This window comes from Dermacentor silvarum, chromosome 6 (genome assembly GCF_013339745.2).
Source record: "Dermacentor silvarum isolate Dsil-2018 chromosome 6, BIME_Dsil_1.4, whole genome shotgun sequence".
NCBI classification, from domain to species: Eukaryota; Metazoa; Arthropoda; class Arachnida; order Ixodida; family Ixodidae; genus Dermacentor; species Dermacentor silvarum.
In genome coordinates, this window is record NC_051159.1 from 146,325,327 (window position 1) to 146,346,372 (window position 21,046).

General features: G+C 45.1%; 1 protein-coding gene across 1 annotated transcript in view; it reads right to left on the reverse strand.

Moving 5' to 3' along the window:
• Nucleotides 1–345: 345 nt before the first annotated feature.
• Nucleotides 346–21,046, reverse strand: part of LOC119456943 (uncharacterized) — a 28,052-nt gene continuing 7,351 nt past the window's right edge. Inside the window, exons 5-13 of the mRNA XM_037718761.2 lie at nucleotides 20,212–20,352; nucleotides 16,621–16,757; nucleotides 14,117–14,390; nucleotides 10,390–10,469; nucleotides 10,039–10,132; nucleotides 8,738–9,022; nucleotides 7,056–7,323; nucleotides 3,870–4,081; nucleotides 346–636 (exon numbers count right to left, since the gene is read on the reverse strand). Coding sequence (XP_037574689.2) covers nucleotides 361–636; nucleotides 3,870–4,081; nucleotides 7,056–7,323; nucleotides 8,738–9,022; nucleotides 10,039–10,132; nucleotides 10,390–10,469; nucleotides 14,117–14,390; nucleotides 16,621–16,757; nucleotides 20,212–20,352 — 1,767 coding nt within the window. The 3' untranslated portion in view covers nucleotides 346–360. The remainder of the gene's footprint in view (nucleotides 637–3,869; nucleotides 4,082–7,055; nucleotides 7,324–8,737; nucleotides 9,023–10,038; nucleotides 10,133–10,389; nucleotides 10,470–14,116; nucleotides 14,391–16,620; nucleotides 16,758–20,211; nucleotides 20,353–21,046) is intronic.

Sequence of the window (21,046 nt, forward strand, 5' to 3'; positions counted from 1 at the left end):
ATATTTGTATGCTACGTTTTTTGAGCCAGCTGGAGAGCATGGCACTAGGGGCGGCGAACCAGCGCGTCAAGTAATCCCGCATCGGTGATTACTTTGAGTAATTTTTCTCGGACATGGAAAATAAAGGCGATTTCTTTTTGCGGCAAGTTCTTGCTTGTTTTCTTTTTTTTATTATTCATTTCGGTTAATTCGAAAATCCGCTTAATTCGAAGAATTTTCGCGGTCCGGCGACCTTCGAATTATCGAGGTTTTACTGTATTTTACTTCATGAACTTTAACAACATAAACAATGAGGAGGCATAAGACATGACATAATTACTAAATGAACAACCATATAGCTCTCCAATCGTTATGCACAAACTATGGCAGCAAATTACAACCAGAGGTTAGTGAAATCTTACTCACAAGGTGGTGACAGATGAGCTTTGTATTATCCTTTCTCATCATGGCCAGCAGAGACTCTATCTTATCAGCTGTGAGAGAGGGATGAAGGAAAGAAAGGTCGTCCCCCTCCAGTGGTGCCGTGAGCTCAGGAGCCATGTATTCTTCACCATAACTCCTCCGGTACAGGCAGAGAACAAGATGCAGCTCTCCCCATAAGTGAAACACCGACAGGGCACAACGGGCACGTTGATTCTGGAATGGACAAATCACAGTGAAACAATATCAGAAGCTGTGTATTATTATTATTAGAAGACAGCATGGCTCATAAAACGAGTAATCCAGTGCCTACTGGCCTTGGGCGTGCATCGCAACGTTGCGATGCTCTAAGTGAACAAGCAATACAAAAGTGCGGTAAAAAAAATGTGGGCAGCTTGCACTAGTGGTGCAAGACTGGAGTACACAGCGGAGCTGGTGATCGACCTAGCTTCGTCCAGGTTTTACTAGACTTGGGTAAGTTTTGCTAGGAAGTGCTAAGTGCTGCTAAGCAGGGTATTCTGAATCGGCTCTCCGCCGACGCAGATACTTGCTTGGCCGCACGACGCGCTTCAAGATGAGCGGCTTCGAGTGTACGGATCTTCTTCGGTCGTCCCATGTTAAGGCTACATGTACACGCCACAGAGTCAATGAGAGTTCTGCCACTGTCGCGGCAGCTCTCAGCTTTATCTCCCCGGTGACGTCACGGCCAAGCTGCACCTCCACACTTGCCGGGGCGTGGCTGGTCGAAACCTACTGAGCCAGCGCTAGAGGCGCCTGCTACAGTCACAGAGAGGCGAACGCGAGGAAATGGGGAAACGCGGACGGCGTCGGCAGCAGCTCTGTGTGTTGCCTTGTTGGTGCTGCTACAATTTCTTTCTCTCTCTCTTTCGCTCTCATTTTCTCTTTCTCTCTCCCAGCATAGCGCGCGCTGCACACATGCTCTCCTTCCCTCTCCTTAACGTCCCATGTCAAGGCAACATGTGCATGGCACGGAGAGGAGGCAAAGCACATGCTGCTCCGCAAAGTGGTTGCTAGGCAACGCGCGGTGACATCTTCTTCTTTCTTCTTCTTTCTGGGGTTTTACGTGCCAAAACCAGTTCTGATTATGAGGTACGCCGTAGTGGAGGGCTCCGGATTAATTTTGACCACCCGGGGTTCTTTAACGTGCACTACAACGCAAGCACACGGGCGTTTTCGCATTTCGCCTCCATCGAAATGCGGCCACCGGGGCCGGGATTTGATCCCGCGACCTCGTGCTCAGCAGCGCAACGCCTTAGCTGACTGAGCCACCCCGGCGGGTGCGCGGTGACATCATCGCCAGGAGCAGTTTTCGTTAGCACTACGCGGCGCAAGCAAGAGTTTGAACAGCTCAGCTGTTAAGCGGAGCTGATTAAGGGGAGTAACGCGTGTCCCATACAGCAAAACAGGGGAGTAAAACGCGTGTCCCATACAGCAAGTAATGGATGATCGCTCAAAGCAGATCAATAAAGGTCAACGAAAGGAAGGCGCAAGAAGCCGCCAACAGAGGTTTACACAAGTGATGTCTCATTGCGTATACAGTGTAGACCGCTTATAACGTAAGTCACTGGAGTCGCGAATATCTGCACTATAAGTGGTACCGCACTATAACCAAAAGAACGATTTTCAAGCACTGCACGTACGCAAAACATGTAGACCGAGCATGTAGACGCGCTTTCTACTATCGCGCGCACATCGCGATTACGTTTTCGAGAGTGAGCTGGCGAAAACATAATCGCGATGTAGCCGGTGCTCTTCAAGCTCGACAGCTTTGCACCGAGTCAAAACGAAACAACTGTTTGTTGCAACCGCTGCGGAAAAAACCGTGACCGCTATCGGCACGATTATGGACGGCGACTTTGCAGTGCTGAAGGCAAGCGCCCGAAGCACGCACCGAGTCTGGACGAACCTACCATTCACGGCAATAACTGCAGTCGAAACCGCAGTCGCTATCTATGCGATCATCGATGGCGACTACGCAGTTTTCTAGGCACGCGGCCGACGCGCGTACCGAGTAAAAACGAAACTACTGTTCGCCGCAACCGCTGCGGAGAAAACCGCGGCCACTATCGGCGTGATCGTGGATGACGACTACGCAGTTACGAAAGCCCGCGGCCAACGCGGTGTTATACGCAGCGGTAAACGCAAGAATTCTGGCTTTAAAGACACAAATAGGCTTGAAGCGTTCTGGCGTTGCTGTCATTCATGTACGATTTCAACTGATGGCTGGGGCGATGCGGACTCCGCCACTTCGTTTTGGTTGGACGCTAGCGCCGCTCTTGCTCTTTTGTGTCACACATTTGTGGCGCTCCTCGCTCACCGAGCTCCGAAAGTAGTTTGGATTAACCGATGTGCGGCCAAATAAGTCCGAATTAACGAGAGTTTGATTGCATTGAATAATGCATACGCCGGCCGGCAGCGCGCATCTTGTTGAGAAGTGTGCTTGCTGCCGCCCTTGTCGGCAAGATTTTCCCGCAGAAGCCGCATTATAACCGCTATTTCGTCTCACGCGGCTGCACTGTAAGCGGTATGCGTATACATGGAGTGCTATGGGAACATTAACGGGAGTCTGAAAAGATTGTACTATATCCAGTCCTGCACTATAAGCGGTTACGTTATAAGTGGTCTATGCTGTATATAGCATTTTTATAGGCTTGTTATAGGAGTATCCTCAAGCAAAGTGTGGCCAGTGTCCAGCTACACAATGCCGTGTAGGTGGACAGTGGATAGGGACCACAATGGCTCCTTTCCACTTTTAATATGCTTTACCACATAGTACTACTATACTGCGGTGAAGCTGACTTCAGAAAACCGGTGATTATGCAACAAATATTAAACCTTTGCCTCATGCACACTTAGTGCAAGTCTCGATCTGAAGTTAACGGAGTTCAACTTACACTGCCTACATAGAAATAGCTTGAATTTCAATCTGGCTTCGGGTAGCTACCTAGTGCATAATGGCAATTACAATGCAACTGTGCTGCTTGACACAGCTTTTTTTTTTTCGCGATAGGGTCGTGGGAATGTTTTGGGAGATTTATAGCCATGTCCATACAATTAGGACTTGGTCGAAATTTGGGAGTCTCTTGGTCAAATCGGGAGAGTTGGCAGGTATGTGTTCACATCTACTAGCACTGTCATTGCCACGTAAAATAAGCATCAGCATATATACCGACGTCCTGCTACTGTCAGCAGCTTTGCAACTCCAGTTGTAGAGCTAAAGAATGAGGTGGCGAATCAATGCCGAAAAACAGTTTCTTTCCGAAGAAAGTAACCATTTGTGACTGTTGCTTTGCAATCAACTTGCTACGTGAATGCTGCACCTAAGAGCGACCAGCATGCGACTGCCACAGTCCAGTCTCGATTATCGCGGCACCCATAGAGATTTTTGTGAAGAGAGCATGAATACCATTTCTCACTATTGTACTCACACTTTGCTTCGTGATACTCAGGTCCAGCATCTGTGTGGCAAGCTCACGGGTGGCTTGCATCAGCTCACAAAATTTTGTTACGTACGAGGGCGGTGTGGTTGGGTTGACCACCTGGATGTGATGAGCAAATGTGCGGAAGATTTCTGTAACAACGAGGATCTTAGGGAGATGGTTCTCTGCTTTTTTAGGCACTTCATCTTCAGACGTGCTTCCTAAGAAAAATGAAAAAGAAGAGAGTAAAAAAGAAGCTTAAACTTTCACATCGGCACAAGGTGAGCAAGTGCAGTGGTAAAGATATTTATTTCTTAGAATTCCACATTATGTCGAACCCATTTATAATGAACTCGATAGTTCCACGAAAAGTGGTCGTTATATCAGTAGTTCATTATACATATATGGACTCACCCTTAAAGACCATCAAATATTAATTGCACTGAAGCTGACGTCAGCAGTTCCAATTCAGCAGCGCTTTGGTGAGAAAACCAGACTTTAAAGTGTCATTGTTATGCCCGGTGTGTTCCCACACGTAGCCAAAAATTTTCGTTAGAAATGTCTATCTAAAGAACGAAATGTGGCATCATATAGCTCTTTCAAAACAGCGCCCAGTTCCGATCACCTGCCATTTTGAAAATGCAAGCACAGCCACAATTTTTTATTCAAGAGCTTGTGATATATTTTACTACCAGCAGGACATGACTGTATTCTGCACAAGCAAGCGAACCGTTCTAGTTGGCTGGAAGCACAAACTTGGGAAACTACTGCGGCACGTAGCAATTTTATGAGGTCTTGGACATCATGGTTTCTTCATTAAGACTGCGCGTCAGCTAAACGATATCTGTAAAATTACGATATCTGTTGCATTGGGGAAAAAAAAAGAAAAAGATTTTCAAAAGGTAGAATGTCAGTCGCCGTGAACCGTGATTAGCAAATGACAATGTGTAAATGAAGCGCTGCCGAACCGTGATCTCCTGGTAACAGCTTAATAACCGCTGATCCTTTGAAACATTGCGTAGCAGTAGCGCATGGTGCAGCATTATTGCTGACTCAGGCTGCATGAATATCAACAGTAATGACAGGAACGCTTGAGTGGCCATTGTTCCCATGGTGTAAGGACATATATGTTCATTCCAAATCGTTGAATTAGGCATAATGGACGTGATGCCACATTGAAAATTTCCCAAAAACGAGAGTGCCCCCATTCTAGCATCCGATATCACATGTGCCAGCCGCCCACCCTGCGCCATGCTGTTTATGTTGTACTCCTCTTTCCTGGATGCATGCCTTGAAAGTGAGTGACCTTCTTCACGACTTTTGAAATCTGCGCATGGCAGTCACTCACTTGTTCATTGCAAAGACCGTATCATCGTCGCGATTGGACTGGAGTGGGGCGTGCTGCCGTGTGCCCAGTTTGGTCGAGCTTTCGTGCGTTGGTATATCGCGTGTGCCCTCTTTTTACATTAGAGAGTTTAAGCGTGTCTGGTATTCTAGTAAGCGCAAGTGGACTGGGCGTTTTACCAGATGAGCGGAGGCGCAAACGTGAATGGCCTACATGGTGCCAGCCACCTAGTGCTGCAGAGCTCAATCAGACAAACACAGCTAATATTGCAGTAACCAAGTGTATTTTACTTTGCTGCTGCTGCAAATGTTCGGCAGCAACACGATTAAGCTGCTGCCAAAAATTTATACAAGCAGCCAATAGCAGCCACTTGGTTACTGCAATATTAGCTCTGTGCTACCAGGTGGCTGCACCGTGCAGGCTGTTCATGTTTGCGTCTGTCTGCTGGAATACCGGGCTCGCTAAAGCTCTCTATTGACCGGGTTCGAAGTGTTTGTTGCAACAGTACAGCGATTTAAAAATTTATTGCTTATATCTGGAAGCAGTTGCAATAAGCAGGGTCAAAAATTGTAAATGCACTAAAATGTGGTCGTTATAATCGATAAATTGTTACATCTGGTATCGTTGTAAGTGGGTTTGACTGTATTATGCAATGTGCAATTATGAACTCAACACTGAATCTACAAATGTACAATGATTAAGTTAATTACAGGATCTTTACACTGCTCTGTTCAATTTTCCTGTTTGCTGAATCTAGTGCAACCAAGAACAGCAGAAGGTGCACAATGTGCAGCACTCAAATGATGCTGTTCTGATATGCTGCATTCAAAGGTCTCTGTAGAGTGGCTCAGAAAGCAGAGCGAACTAATCATATGTTACGTGCTAAGCTGTTAATGATTCTTTGCCTGTTACTTGTGCATTTCAGATACAGCTGAACCCACTTATATAACAATAGTCAAGTGCCAAGAAAAAATTATTGTTATAACTGATAATTGTTCTAACTGGGTTGCACGAAAAAACAAAGAAGTGACAGACATCAAAAGCTTTAATTAGAAATAAATACAGTCGTACCCACTTATAGCATTAATGGTTTTAAGAATACTCGAATGTACGAATGAGTTGTGGCATCGTGAACTTTTTTTGTGTATTCTACGGCAAGATAAACTGCTCACTACATGTTCCTGTGCCGCGTTATTGTTCAGAACATTTATATCTGTCTACTGGGTGCCTCCGCAATAAAAGCAAGCCGCCGTCTCCTCCACATTGCAAGCCTCACGCATCTTTCTCCCATCTCCCTTCCACCCCTCTGAAACACAAGTCGACAGCATTGATGATGGGTGTCAGCACAGTCGACTAGTGTTTCGAAGGGGTGGAAGGGAGATGGGAATGGCGCGCAAGGCTGGCGGTGTAGCGGCTCGCATTTTTTTTTAACCACGATTTCACATTCCTTGTCTTTTCAACGGAGACACCCAGTAGCCAGTATTTAATTGTTATAACCAACAACCCAACAGGGGAACATTGCAGTAAGTGGCTTATTTTACCATAGACCAGACACAAAAATTTACTGTGGCTGCTTATTGTTATATCTGATATACTGTTAAAAGCAGTATTGTTAGAAATGGATCGAACTGTATTAAGTGAATTTTTCACTCTTTCAAGCGTACACTTCTTGAGAAAAGTATGAATTCACAAAAATTTACTTTTGACTTGTTTGAGCTCAGTGGTTTTAGAATGCTTGGAAACACATCAATACAACCAATATTTCCAGGCTTATTCAATTTAATAAAATTTTTAATAATCTGAGCTTATGAATTATTGTGAGCCCACTGTATGAAGTGTTATATTCTCACCAGTGGTGTTTCCTGATGTCCAGTAGCTGAGTTGGTTGACAAGAAACTGCCATGTCTCTGTCAATTGGCCAGGAGGAAGGTTAATGCAGCATGCAGCAAACTTGTGCAGGAACGGCACTGGAATGCTTGTTTGTGCTAGCGGGGTGCTCAGGTTCGTGAACGATGAGAAAATGTTCCGGATGAGCTTTGGAACTCGGAATAGTTCAGTGTAGGTGGCTAGGATGCTCTCTAGAAGTAGGTTCCTTGCTTTCAGAAGGCCTGGTTGACGCTGAATGAGAGAGAAATTAAAGGCAATGAACATACAGGGACAATAGCAGCATAAAGGCTTGTAGTAAGTAGTTCACCACTTCATCCTGTGAACTTTTGAGGCTTACTGATGCACTTGTTGTGAACAACGTTTATTTGTTTATTAGGAATACAGTGTGCACCCAAGGGGCATTATTGTAGTGAGGTACACTGCGAACAGTACAAGGAAGATGAGAAAAAGGAGAGGGAGGGAACATGAAGTCGAAACGAAACAAATTATGACGTGAAGGTACACTAGGCACATGTGTCAATAATGAGTAAGAAATCGACAGCACAAGTCATGTGGCTGCTGACAACCCTTTACTTGTTGTGATCATGAATCATGGAGAATTAGTAGAGCACAAGCAACATAGGGGACAAGTTATCAGATGTGGTGGCAATGGCAAAAAAAAGTGACAGTGACAAAAAAAGATTTGAAAACTGAGGTGTGATAGTGTATCTCTGAAACTTTTCTACTGTTGTCTCCTTTATGGGGCTGCTACGTAAGGGGTCCAAGTACTGTTGTTCATTGATGTGAAACAAATCATGATACTATATCTCGATATCGATGCATTGCATCACGCAATGCATTTCCAGCCGTCACCATGGGTAGGCCATGGGTGCAGCACACGGCAGAAGAGGCTGCCGTACGCAAATGTAAGCGTGAGCGCGATCATGCCTGTAAGGCCAATCCCGTGTATCGGCAACAGCATGCAGTCCGTGAAAGACTGAGTGTGTGTGTGTGTAATCAATGGCTTTATGATCTAAAATAAAGGCTCTGCAACCTAACGAAATGTGTCTTCATTCAACTTAAACGTTCAAAAAATACAATTCCAAACAAGCAATCAAATCACATATGCATCGTATCGGGCGGCTCAGATTTCTTGGGTTCGTTGCATGGCTTTGGACTCTGACTTTGATCCAGTTTGCATGGGCGAAAGCTTCGTATTCAACCATCTTTCTTTAGGAAGGGACTTTACGATTTTTTTTTTCTTTCCGGGCTGTTACAATGGTGGGTTATATACACGGAAAAATATGCTAGGTCACAGAAAAAAACTGCTGCTGAGTTCGGGCTCACAACGCTCACATGAATGAATGATTGCATTGGTTGCACATACCACTGCCAACTGCAACTCTGAATTTCAAGCTTTGAGTTTGAATAGCAATAGCCTTAAATGGACAAGGACTTAAGCAAAGAATAACATGACACTGGCCTAAGTCCTTGTGCGTTTAGCGCTGTTACTTTTCGAAAACACGAATAACTATCAACTCATTTAAGTTTTCCTTCTAGGCGAGTTTGAAATTTGCGGAAAACTTTTTTCTGCGAGTTCTGCGTCCCACGTAAACTTTTGAAAAACACCAATAGTACTTCTGAGAGAGAAACATTCTTGGCTCACCAGTCCGCAAACTTCCCAGCACTTTTGCAGGGTTTTGATCATGCTGCCTTCCACGAGATTAGGTGCAATCTGCATTATGGTCCCCAGGCACTGGAACCAAGCGGCGTTCTTGTACTCCAGGGGCTGTAACTTGGCAGCGAGCTCACCGAACCAGCGGCGTGGCTTGAACAGACTGCGCTTGAACTGGGGCATCACTACCACCAGGCAGTACTGCTCGGTGGCCTGGTACACTGCCAGGAGTTTGTTGAGATAGTACAGCCGTTGCTCTATGCTCAGTGCCACGTCCTTGAATAAACCACAAGTAACGAGATGCAAAACAAGTTTAGATTGATCCAAAAGATAAGGTGAAAGAAACTATTATTTCCTTCTGTTATATTGAATAGCTGTTCTCAGCTTCATTTTTGCAACCTGCAACAGCTCATTTCGACCACCACACCCCTCAGAAACAGCTCCCTTAAAAATTAAAAAGAATCTCTAAGGCCATGATATTGTCAAATATGGACATCATATTTTGAATCTCTCCCATTCACATTTCTATTTTGGTAACATTGAGCTTTGGTTTTGATTTTGTATCATATTCGCACATACTACAACTATCTAATCACATGTTAATATGTCATCTGTTCAATAAAAACAGGGTGCGGCCAAAGATAGGTAGACACAATCAGAGAGGGTAGTGTGGTTGACGTTAATGTGTACATGGTTCATGAATAGGCAGTTCAGGCGTGGCCACACTTGGCCAACAATGCACTTTTTTCAATGAAATTTTGGAATATCTGAATGGCGCAAAATTTTAGGCACTTCAGTCATGCTGCTAGAGGCACGCACGCTACAGTAAAAATTTGTTCTGCAAATTGTTCATGGGCTCGGCTTCCTACAAACCATAGACCGTTCACCAAGACATTAGCTTCTTGTTTGAGTGTTTACAGTTTTAGTTGTGTGGATTAACAAAGGAGAGTAAGAACAGATGTGGAACTTCCTCAATATTCTCCAACTACCCTGTCTACACCAACCACACATGCTCATCTTAGAACCACTGAATTTCTGAACTGTGCAGACTCATAGCTGCGAAGACACGCAAACAAATTAGTTCTGCGTAAATCTGCAAAGTAGCGCAAGGTTTCACAAGCAGAAAAGCTGGCCTCAGCTGGATGCCAGCTTGCAGTCTTTTAAGAAAATGCTTCTACCAAACTTGCCAAGGCACCTGCCTTGTTTTTTTCCAAGCTGTTTTATGAGTGCTTGCCGAGAGCCTTGACTTGGCAGCTAAGAGCAAGGCAAGATATGTGTGAAATGGCACTTACCATAGGCACTGTTCCGCCAAAGGCAGCACATTCGACACCAAGATGGTATGCGAAGTAAGCCAACAGTACAGTATTAGACTGCAGGTCTTCAGTTCTGTAAAAGATATGGATTATGCTCCTGTATCCCGCTAGAAACTCTTTTACAAACAAAGCCGGATTCACATGACAGACCAAATTCTGCAGAGGAACATGACAAGGCTGAGTCGTAGTGAACTGCGCCGCCAGCAGCTTATATGCTTTGTCCTTGAGTGCGATGTGATTGGGTGGCACTGAGACACATAGTGCTCGTCCGCGGAATTTGGTCCGTCGTGTGAATCTAGCTTAAACAGGCTTAAGGCAAAATGAACATACTTGTTGTAAGCAATGAGACCCTCGAGGAACACGGCAAAGAACTCGGGAAGGTAGTTTGCTAGCGGTGTCTTTGATGATGCCTGTAAAACAAAATGTTTTTCCGTGAGAGAAAAACGTTGAGAGATGTTCTGGTGAAACTAGCAGCAGCTAGAACACTGCCAAGGAAAATTCATTGCTAAGGAAATTACAATGCACTATCAACATAACCCATAATGGTAAACTTCTATCATAGGCATAGCTTCATACAAGAAGTGCTAAGCTGCAATACAAGAACAGAAATAAATTCAGGATTTGACAGGCTTTTCTTGGCAACATCCAGTAGGCAAGCTCTTTATGAATCTCCATGAAACCTCGATGAACAATGTTGCTCTCCACAAACAAAAGTGTATCCCTGGTAGAGACACCAAAAATACTATGCCTGAATGGTATATACTGGGTGTTCAAAATTAAGCTTTTCGGAATTTTTAAAAATCGCCTGTGGCAGGTAGCATAATTCTTATTGCTGAGCTGGGTTATTCGAAGAGGTGGACATTAGTAGCACGAGAAATTGAAACACATATTCAACTAATTAACAAAAACTGACTAATGGACTTCTTAGTAATTACTTTACGACACATATTGCAATTTACGAATTGTAGCCAGTGAGTTTGCAAGACGCATCCACTTGAAATAAATTTCCAGGATGACACCAGTTTCGAGATATTATTTCCCAATGTGTGGGACGAAATACCTGGGCGTTCCAGTTACTTTTGTGCTTCAGTGTATAAAACGGCATTTTGGTAAAAAAATGTCACAGTTTCGCCCTAAGGGCGAAGCAATGAATGCGATAGCAACACAGCAATGTCATACGAAGTAAGGTGAGCGGCTTTGGTAGCAATATGAATTGTAGTAAACATGAGCTGATTAAGTAAGCAGGTGTGCTGCGGCGTAAGTAGACCGACATGAAGAGAGACTCGATGACCACGAGAAGGTGCGTGTGAAATGATGGTGTTGATGAGAAGCGCTTCCCGTGGGCAGCGCGTGTGAAGGGACACACCTGTAGCGCTGCACTGCCGATCCGGGCAGCATTACATGTGTAGCGTGCGTTGGAAAATGTGGCCCGACTATTACTAAGTGAATGAACAAGCGTGGTGTAAGCGCGCACAAACAAACATGAAGTAGATCCCACTGAATGACTGCATGACAACGACTGTCAAAACGCTGGCAGCAAGTGCATCCGCCGCAGCGGGCGAGGTACGTGCGGTCTATCGCTTCAACGGAAACTGAGCGGCGAATGCACAGCGCATACAAAGGTCAGAGCCGTGTGGAGATAAGAGATGGCTGCGGGCGAGCGACGAGCGCGGTTGTTGGCAGAGTAGAAGTGCACCCCCCCCCCCCCCCGGCGCTGGCTTCCCGCTTCCTTCCTTGCCCGTGGGAGATTGAGTGCGATTGAGCTTTCCGTGATAGCGCGCGTCCCCGCACGCTTCCGCTCGGGCATACGGCGCGCAGCGAAGATTTTATCTATACGGAACCTCACAACGACGGCGACGCCGACGGCAAAAATGCGGTTGAAGTGTCCATATAATTGCTATCACAATAAAAGTAAGTAGAACAACAGTGCATTTTTACGGTGAGTTTGATGGCGCATATCTCCAAATTAGTGTCATTCTGGAAATTCATGCCAAGTGGATACGCCTGACAAGCTCACTGGCTACAATTCGTAAATAGCAATATGTGTTGTAACGTAATTAACTAAGAAGCTAATTAGTGAATTTTTGTTAATTAGTTGAATATGTGTTTCGATTTCTCATGCTACTAATGTTTGCCTCATCGAATAACCCAGCTCAATGATAAGCATTATGATACCTGCTACAGGCGATTTCTAAAAATTCTGTAAAACTTAAAAACTGAACACCCTGTATGTTGCAAACAGGATTACCTATATCAGTATGGAATATACTCCAGTACAACAGATATATTTATTGATGTCTCAAATATCTTCCTATGGCTTGTTTCTGTTGACCATAATGAAAATTCTGTACTGTTGTCTTGAAAGAGCAACATTATTGACATCAGCAGAACAGCATGAAATCAAAGAGGTAATCAAATGCCCCTAAGAACACATTCCATGACACTGAGTGATCTTCACATACTCAAAGGAACTTTATAAGGAACTGATGGCTCTGGCACCACAATGGCAGGCCAACAAGCAAGGCGTCAGACAAGGCATGCTGCTTGCCTCTCAAGCAAGGAAACAGTACCACTTTTAACGTGATAGCATTAAGGGGCCCGTGTCGTAAGAAATTCGATGTCGGCGCCGATCGTCGTTTAGCAAAAAATTATTCCGAACCACAACCACGCAGGTCCTCAGTAGACACTAAATACTTCTTTTACCACGACAGTTGCTCACACTTTGTCTTAACATTCTTTACAAAGTTATTCCTTGGAATTTTGAGTGACAGCCCACAAATGTCATGAAACAAAACACCGACAGCACATACCTTTTATGTTAAACCTTCTCAGACTGAAATATTAAAAGTGAGCAAATCCTGGATGTAGGGTCGGTCGAGGGTGCTCCCCTGAACCTCAATGAGTCTGCTCACGAGGCTGCGCGCGACCTCACTGACAGCGCTTTCTCTGTTAGGAGCACTGACTCCCCTCTCCCCTACGGCCACAGGGATGCTCCCGCTACTCAACGAGGTTACGAAATTCTTCAACATGTCTAGAAGGGTCTTTCCACCCCCTCACCCCAAGTTGAATAGGATGCAAGCCATTTCTCTTAGACTTTTACTGACTGGGACATATATGTGTCTGGCCGTTCTACACGAAGTTTACCCCGACGTATATCGCGATGACGCTTGCCCGTCCTGCGGGCAGACCTCCACTCTAGCACACATGTTCTGGGAGCGCGGGTCGAGATACCCCAAGTTCAGCAAGGATGAGTGGGACTTGCTTCTGCCTAGCCCCGCTCTAGAGAAGCAAATCCTGGCTGTCTGGCGTGCCCACGACCGGGCCAGTGGCTTTACAGCTTACAGTCCGGGCCAGTGGCTACGACTTTACAGTCCCGGTCCCGGCGCGGGACTAGCCGGGTGCGCGACGAGTTCGCGTCCTCGCCAGGACCTCCAATAAAGTTATTTCACTCACTCACAATAACAGAAGATCGACCCACACAAGAAGCCGCGTTTCTACCAGAAAGCGCGCCTTCATGCATACCGTTCACCGCCAGCGTTTACCGGTAAACAGTACAGTTACATAAGCTGCAGTTGCAGGGAAGCGTGAGAAGCAGTCAAGGATCTTTGAATGATATCGTGTTCCACTCCTAAAGGCGAAGCTTAAGCATCCTTCAAATTCTTGTTAAAATTTGCAACGAGAATCACTCGCCACCTCTCATGGCAGCTCAGCGACTATGGGGGGGTTCTGCTACTAAGCACGGGGTTGCAAGTTTGACTCCCAACTGTGGCAGCTGCATTCCTTGGGAGGCAAATTACAAAACACTTGTCTATTTATATTTAGACTTAGGTGCTCATTTTCTAGACGGTCAAAACTGATCTGGAGCCTTCCATCATATTGGCTCCCATAACCTTTAAGCAGCTTCGGTGCATAAAGCTCTAATTACGAGATATCAAATCCTGTGTGGATTTGCCCTCTAAGCATTGATTCATACGAACACACATACACTAAATAGACCCAGTGCTTTCAGGGCACGAAAACACAGTTCATCGAGCAATTTCTGAAAACAACCACTCACCTCCTCATTTAGTACTTCACTGAGAAATTGCATGAGCTGTTCTAGCAAGTATTCATTACCCCTCCGTGGCCCTTCCAGTCGATGTGGCTCAGACTGCAGTACTTCTACCAACGTTTCGTCCACATTTGCATCTTCACCTTCCGGCTCCTCTTCCGTTTCAACCTTGCCCTTTTTGAATGCATCCTTTTGTTCCTTGCTGAGAGGAACCATGGCATTCCAACCATCTATCCGGAGATACTCGTACAGGGCTGTCAGCCAGGCAGTGATGTTGTTCCTGTTTGTGCATAGAGCAGCACAAAGAGAGAATAGACAATGTATACTGTCGTCTAAAGTACAGTGTGTCTGTAAAGCCATGGTGCACTTTTTACCAGTCCCAGGAAAGCAACAAAACAAGATAAAAATGTGAAATCTTCACCAAATAAAAAAAAAATATCTCCAAGTTTTTGTAGTATTACGTGCAAGGGTGTGCGCACACAAGTGATGATGCAGCACCACGAACTGCGAAGCAGCACATCAGCCCAGGCCCACACCAGTCGAGATGTGGATGGTGTTCAGAGGAAAGTTCAGTGTGCTCTGTGGCTTGCTAAATTCGAATCCGTGACCAAAGTGCAATGTGAATATCGTCGCGTGTACAATGAAGCGCCGCCACATAGGAATAACATTAATCGGGGGGGGGTAAGCAGTTGAAGGATACTGGCAGTTTGTTGGACAAACGCCGTTCTGGTAGGTCATCGGTAAGTGACGAGTCTGTAGAGGCTATATAGGAGAGCTACCTAAGGAGCCCTAAAAAATCTGTGCGTGCATTACATCTAAGCAAGACTACAGTTCATAAAATGTTAAAGAAACGCCTATGTTTTTCGGGTTATAAATTGCAGCTGTTGCACGCTATCAAACCGGCAGATAGACCCAATTGATTCGCGTTTGCTACAGATATGCTTCATGAGATTGACAATGATGAACAATTTCTGCAGAAGATTGTGTTTAGTGATGAGGCGACATTCCACGTCTGTGGACATGTTCATTGCCATAAAGCTCGAATATGGGCTGCTGAAAATACTCGTGCCTACAATGAGTACGAATGTAACATCCCTAAGGTGAACGTGTGGTTTGGCCTGACGCATGATAAAGTGATAGGCCAATGTTTTTTTGCGGAGCAGACTGTGACGTCAAACACCTACCTTGACATGTTGGAATTGTATGCAGTGCCACAATTTCCAGAAGGTGCCATCTTTCAACATGACAGGACTCCTCCACACTACGCCAGCACTGTTTGTGAATTTCTGGATAGAACATTACCCCAGAAGTGGATAGGCAGGGGTTCTGTCAAGCCATGGCCACCAGGATCACTGGATCTGACACCATTAGACTTTTACTTGTGGGGTTATATGATGCAACATGTGTACAGTGAACATATCAACGACATTAATAATTTAAAACAGGGAATCACAGACATTATTCACTCCGTTACACCAGACATCCTTAACCGTGTGTGGGAAGAACTCGAATATTGTTTAGACGTGTGTAGGGCAACAAATGGACGCCATATCGAACTGCACTGAACAGGTTTGAAACTTGGACAGTTTTCCTTTTACAGTCGAATCTTGACAATTCGAACTTGAAGGGACCCGAAAATTTGTTCGAATTAAAAGAAGGACTTATTTTTGTAGTATTCGTGCACCATAGCACGATGTACGAACGGTGCGAGTCGTGAAATGCGGCTAGATTTGGTGCACTGCTGAGGGCATTGTCGGTGTGCCGTATGTTCGAATTAATGAGATTCGACTGTATTTGGTGAAGATTTCACATTTCTATCTGGTTTCGTTGGTTTACTCTGACCGATCAAAAGTGAATCATGATTTTACGGACACACTGTAGAAGTAGTGGGGGCAGGGCTCAAGCACATTAGGTCAACTGCAGGACAGAAGCCAGAGCGATTCAGTGGCCTCTGTCTGGCACTAAAAACGTCTACTCAAGGGTCATGAATCGCCTAAGCAAAGTGCAGTGTGTGCTGATATCAGGTGGTCATTGGTGGTACCTTTTGTCCATGCACAGAGGCAGATAAGCGTCTGCATTTATTTAAGATGTCATCATAACATTTTAAGTTCCTAAATAAAGGGTGCACTGAAACTGAAAATAGCGTATGCTATCCGCAGAATGTGTTTTTTCACCAAGCCCGAGGGCTGGTTCAGGGCCACTTTAGAAGGCATGGAATGCGTAATTTTGATTCAGTGGCTAAGAAAATTATCAGCACACAGAATGCCACTGATTGAAGCAGCAAGGGTCCCTGCCAGGTGATCCCACATTCCACTTTATGTCATCCACAACAGTTTATCTGGCCAGGGCTATATGCACACTTAGCTGCAAGATTGTAGCACTGCCAATTTGCACAATAGATACTGGCCCAAACATCTTGTAGAATGAGTTCCCCCTAGCAACGAACACACCATAAATATTTGCCTAAGGAAGCAACAGCTAAACGATTTAATATCAGCATTCCAACAAACCTGAGGAAGAAGCAGGCGTGCACAAATTTTTTGATCATTTTGTGCACCTTCTGCACAGCCTCTGATGCTTCTGCTTTCTTGAAGTGCAAAATGTACATCATGTTGCTGAGCAACGGTTTCAGATGACCAAATGATTCCTGAAAGAGATTTCAAAAATAAGAAAAGAAATAAGAAATAAAATGGATAGGAAATGAATGCACATACATGCACACACAAGGTGAAGTATTGAGAAATGCACACAAATTCACAGAGTGTTAGCTATAAGCTACTCACTATATTTGTTGCTCACTTATGCTCTTGCAATCTATTTTCATCAGAAGGTATTGTCCTAATGTCCACACTGAACATGTGTCGCAGATCATGCCTTGAACCGCGCTAGTGCAGAGCACAGCTCAGTGGCGCTTACGGAGGCCAGTGGCGGCACCAGTACAGTAGCATTCGTTGTAAAGCAATAAATCAGCCTTCTGGGATGCCTAAATTCCTTTGTTGTACAGGCAAATTCGGTGTAGTGGTACTTCTATATAGAGGCATTCACAATACATGTACACCCAGCAACAAATAAGCCAGGACACGAAATCTGAGAAAAAGCTGAATATCTCTGCAGCCGGTAGCAGTAGCCAGTAAAACTGTATACGACAATGTTGTTAGCATATTCTAGTCGAAGCCCGAAATGCAAATACCAGGCTGCGTTGTGAGGCTGCTGCGGAGATATTCAGCTTTTTCTCAGATTTCATGCCCCGGCTTATTTGTCGCCGGGTGTACATATATGATAGAAATTTGGCTGGGACATAATCAATCCTTCAGTTACATAGGTGATTTTGTAGTAGACGTTCGTTGTAGAGGCGTTCGACTGTAGGTGGCTAGTAAAGATTACAAGAACTGTAAAATGCAGGCATTCGCATGTGTGAGAGGGTTAATGCTCTGTGCTTTGTCCTCTTTTGTTCATTGACTAGTCGATACGTGCTGTGCACGAATGACAGCTATTGCCTTATTTGCTAGATTTTAATGCGCCCTCAACTCTCACACCCGTTTTTTTTTTTTTTAATGAAAACAATTCTAAATGCATTTGGAAGTTCCCTCACCGGATTTTTTATGGCAAGAGGTAGAAATAGCTACTTGTTCTTACATGAAAAAAAAAAAAAATGAGATGTATAACTATGAGGTTGCTGGAGGTGCAATTTGGACACATGGTGCGTGCCCAATGATGACAAACTTCCAGCATTGGCAGTACGAAAAGCACTGGTGTTCAAGACTTGGGGATGGCATTTAGACACCACATGTATTGATTGCAGTCCTAGTTTTGTACTCTATTCTGATATGTATGTCACATGTCAGCAATTTTTTCCAGAAAAAGAAGTGCATGTTAGAACTGAGTAGATAAGTGCTTGAAAAGGTAGCTGACATGGTTACATTTTCACCAAGAATCACATCACGCAGTAAGTTCACACAGATTACAGATGCTGTGTTGTGAAGCTGGTTGGGATTGTAGCAACAGATGCAAAAGCAGGAGGCTAACAATTGCGACTTTAGTGCAAGGTCCTTACTGTCTATATTCCAGGCTGTCATATCATGCAGCTAGTTTAATTAAGTTCCTTATTGCAACATTATAGTTGTGTTCAGGACCATGGGCTTGTTAGTGAATGTTTACTCCATTTTATACATAGCAGGCAACGCTGTGAAGGCTAGAGTGACTTTGCATTCATGACCAAGTAATAGTGTATGCCACATACCGAGACAGTGCTGCAGCCATGCTGCATAAGTACCTTCAGCCCCTCTTACATCTCAACCTGGACAAGCGCATATCTTGGACGTTCCCAGGAGGCGGTCCATTCATCAGCGCACGCAGCGACAGCAATTGGGCAGTGTCCATAGACTGTGACGCGTTAACAAAGGAGCTAGCGTCAAATCAACAACCACCACCATCCATGGATATGGTACAATTAACGTGAATATCTCTACCTAATCTTGATCCTGACATGAGGGCTGTCATGTAGAGCCTGCTAATTGATGAAAGGGGCCATTGTCACCCAAAGCCGTGGGAACAGCTTTGAGCGCAGTTTCCCAGGTGGCCACGCAAATTCAAGAATGCGGTGGCAGGGGTGCGACATTGGAGGTGGGCCCGGCGTAACGGTGCGTCAACATGGGAGGGATGTTGGGACCGATTAATGATTGGGATTGGCTGAGCTACCGACATCAGATTCCCCCGTCCAGTCTCCGAGGAAAGACGATGATATGAAATGCGGAGACGTGTGGTGCAGTGAGGGTCGTTCTGACGTGTCCTGATGATGTGAACTCAGACGCTTAATATTGTTACGCGAACGAAGGATTGAGTACTGGAGACTATTTACAAAATATATTTACACAGGATAGCTGCAGCGCTGGCCAGTTCAGCCGACAGCTCGAGAGCCAAACGCAATTCGTCTTCTTCGTCTGGGCGCCCGCGCGCATCGTCCATAAGAAACACGCAATATGCATGTATCATTATCCCCGGCGGCAGAAGCACCGTCCCGGTGCATCTAAATGTCAGAGGGTACAGGAGGGTAATATGGTTTTAGGCGTGCGACATGCACAACGTCAGTGGAAGTCGGGGCAGATGGGGCACTGGTACTGACTGGGGCGATTTCATACGTAACTGGAGTCACGGCACGCAGCACTCGATATGGGCCTGTGTACCGAGACAGGAGTTTTTCAGACAGGCCAACGTGACGAGTCGGTGACCACAGGAGTACCAGAGATCCAGGCGAAAAGTGAACGGCTCTGTGATGTCGATCGTACAAACGCCGCTGGTTCGCTTGGGAGGTCAGGAGGCGAGCGCGGGCAATTTCGCGAGCTTGGGCAGCCCTGGTGATGGCGTCAAGTGCATATTCGCTGGTCTCTGCTGCGGCGGTTGGAAGGGATGTGTCCAGTGGCAATGTGGGTTCTCGGCCAAACAACAGAAAGAACGGGGAATAGCCGGCAGTGTCGTGGCGCGAAGAGTTATATGCAAATGTGACATACGGTAGGACGAGGTCCCAATCAGTATGGTCAGACGAGACATACTTTGCAAGCATGTCTGTCAGGGTTCGATTGAGACGCTCCGTGAGACCATTGGTCTGTGGATTCCTGCTACCGGAGGTACTTATCAATGGGCTTGGTGGATTCTTGGCCCAAACCCCACCTCGAGCCGCAACACCCCACTGACTACTAATTATGATAGAGTATAGTAGCTCTGTAAGATGCCAAACGTCCAAATTTCACCTCGGGAGTTAAATTTCTTGTCGTCAACTCCGCTAAAAGACACCTTTTTGGCACGATCGAGACAGTGACTTTTCGTATGGGGGGCAATTGACACAAGAATGTGGGGCTTCCACACCGCAGAAAGGTGCGCACTAAGGTCAGCACCATGAAAGACGATGAAGCGCATTTGCTGCAAGCTCTCTTCTGGTCTGTCATTAAAGAGACGGCGTCTATTTAGCCAGCCTACTGTCTTCAAACTATATTACATTTTTTTATTGCTTTCTTGCACAGAAATTTCAAGGCAGGAAACAACATGGGAAGAGAGTGATAAACTATTTTAACAGATACGAAAAAGAGTAGCAAGAATTTGCATACCTGTATACTGCATGGGTGTTGATACCATGGCGACAGGACAACCTCCATCAAAGCCGACGCTGTGAGGCATAAAGGATCAAGCAATTCGGTACCCTTTGTGCACAGGCGACACTGTCTCAATGTTACAGATAGGAGCTTCACCTGCAATAAGAACACTTTCATTGTTAATGCATATCATAACACGCTACAAGGACTCACAAACACTAATCGCACCATCAGTCTTGCCATGATAATGCATGTTATTAGTTACAGACAAGCACACTTTGTCCGTTGTCATTTTTGAAAGTATTATTGGTTAGTGTGGCTTACGACAAGCTTTAAGTCAAGCTAAAGCGATAGATTTGGTCTCTAAATTGCCTGAATTTCCACTGTAACTGAGAATAGAGATTTCGTACATAGGAAACTGACAAACGCTAGATCATCACTGTCAAAATACAGCATCGCCTTCCAGTCATGTGTTGTGTCCCATTTATGAGTGGTAAACAGCAGTCAACAGTGGCGTAGGCAGAAATTTATTTCAAGGGGGGGGGGGGTTTCCGCCAACAATTACCACTCCTCCCCCTCCTTCAGCTTTCTCTCTCTCTCTATATCTATCATGAAGGTTGTAGACCACGCAAAGACAAACTCTTAGCACTCTCCGGACATGAATGCTTTAACGAGGATGCATGTTGTTGCGTTGCCGAAACAACACTTTGCTTAACTTCTGACAAAAGTTTTTCATTACTGAAGCGTGCCTATTATCCTATCATCCGTATGCTATTTTTAAAAATGATGATATTAAAAGTAACCAAAATTTTGTTTACGATTTGATTCACTTATATAATGTATATGTGGA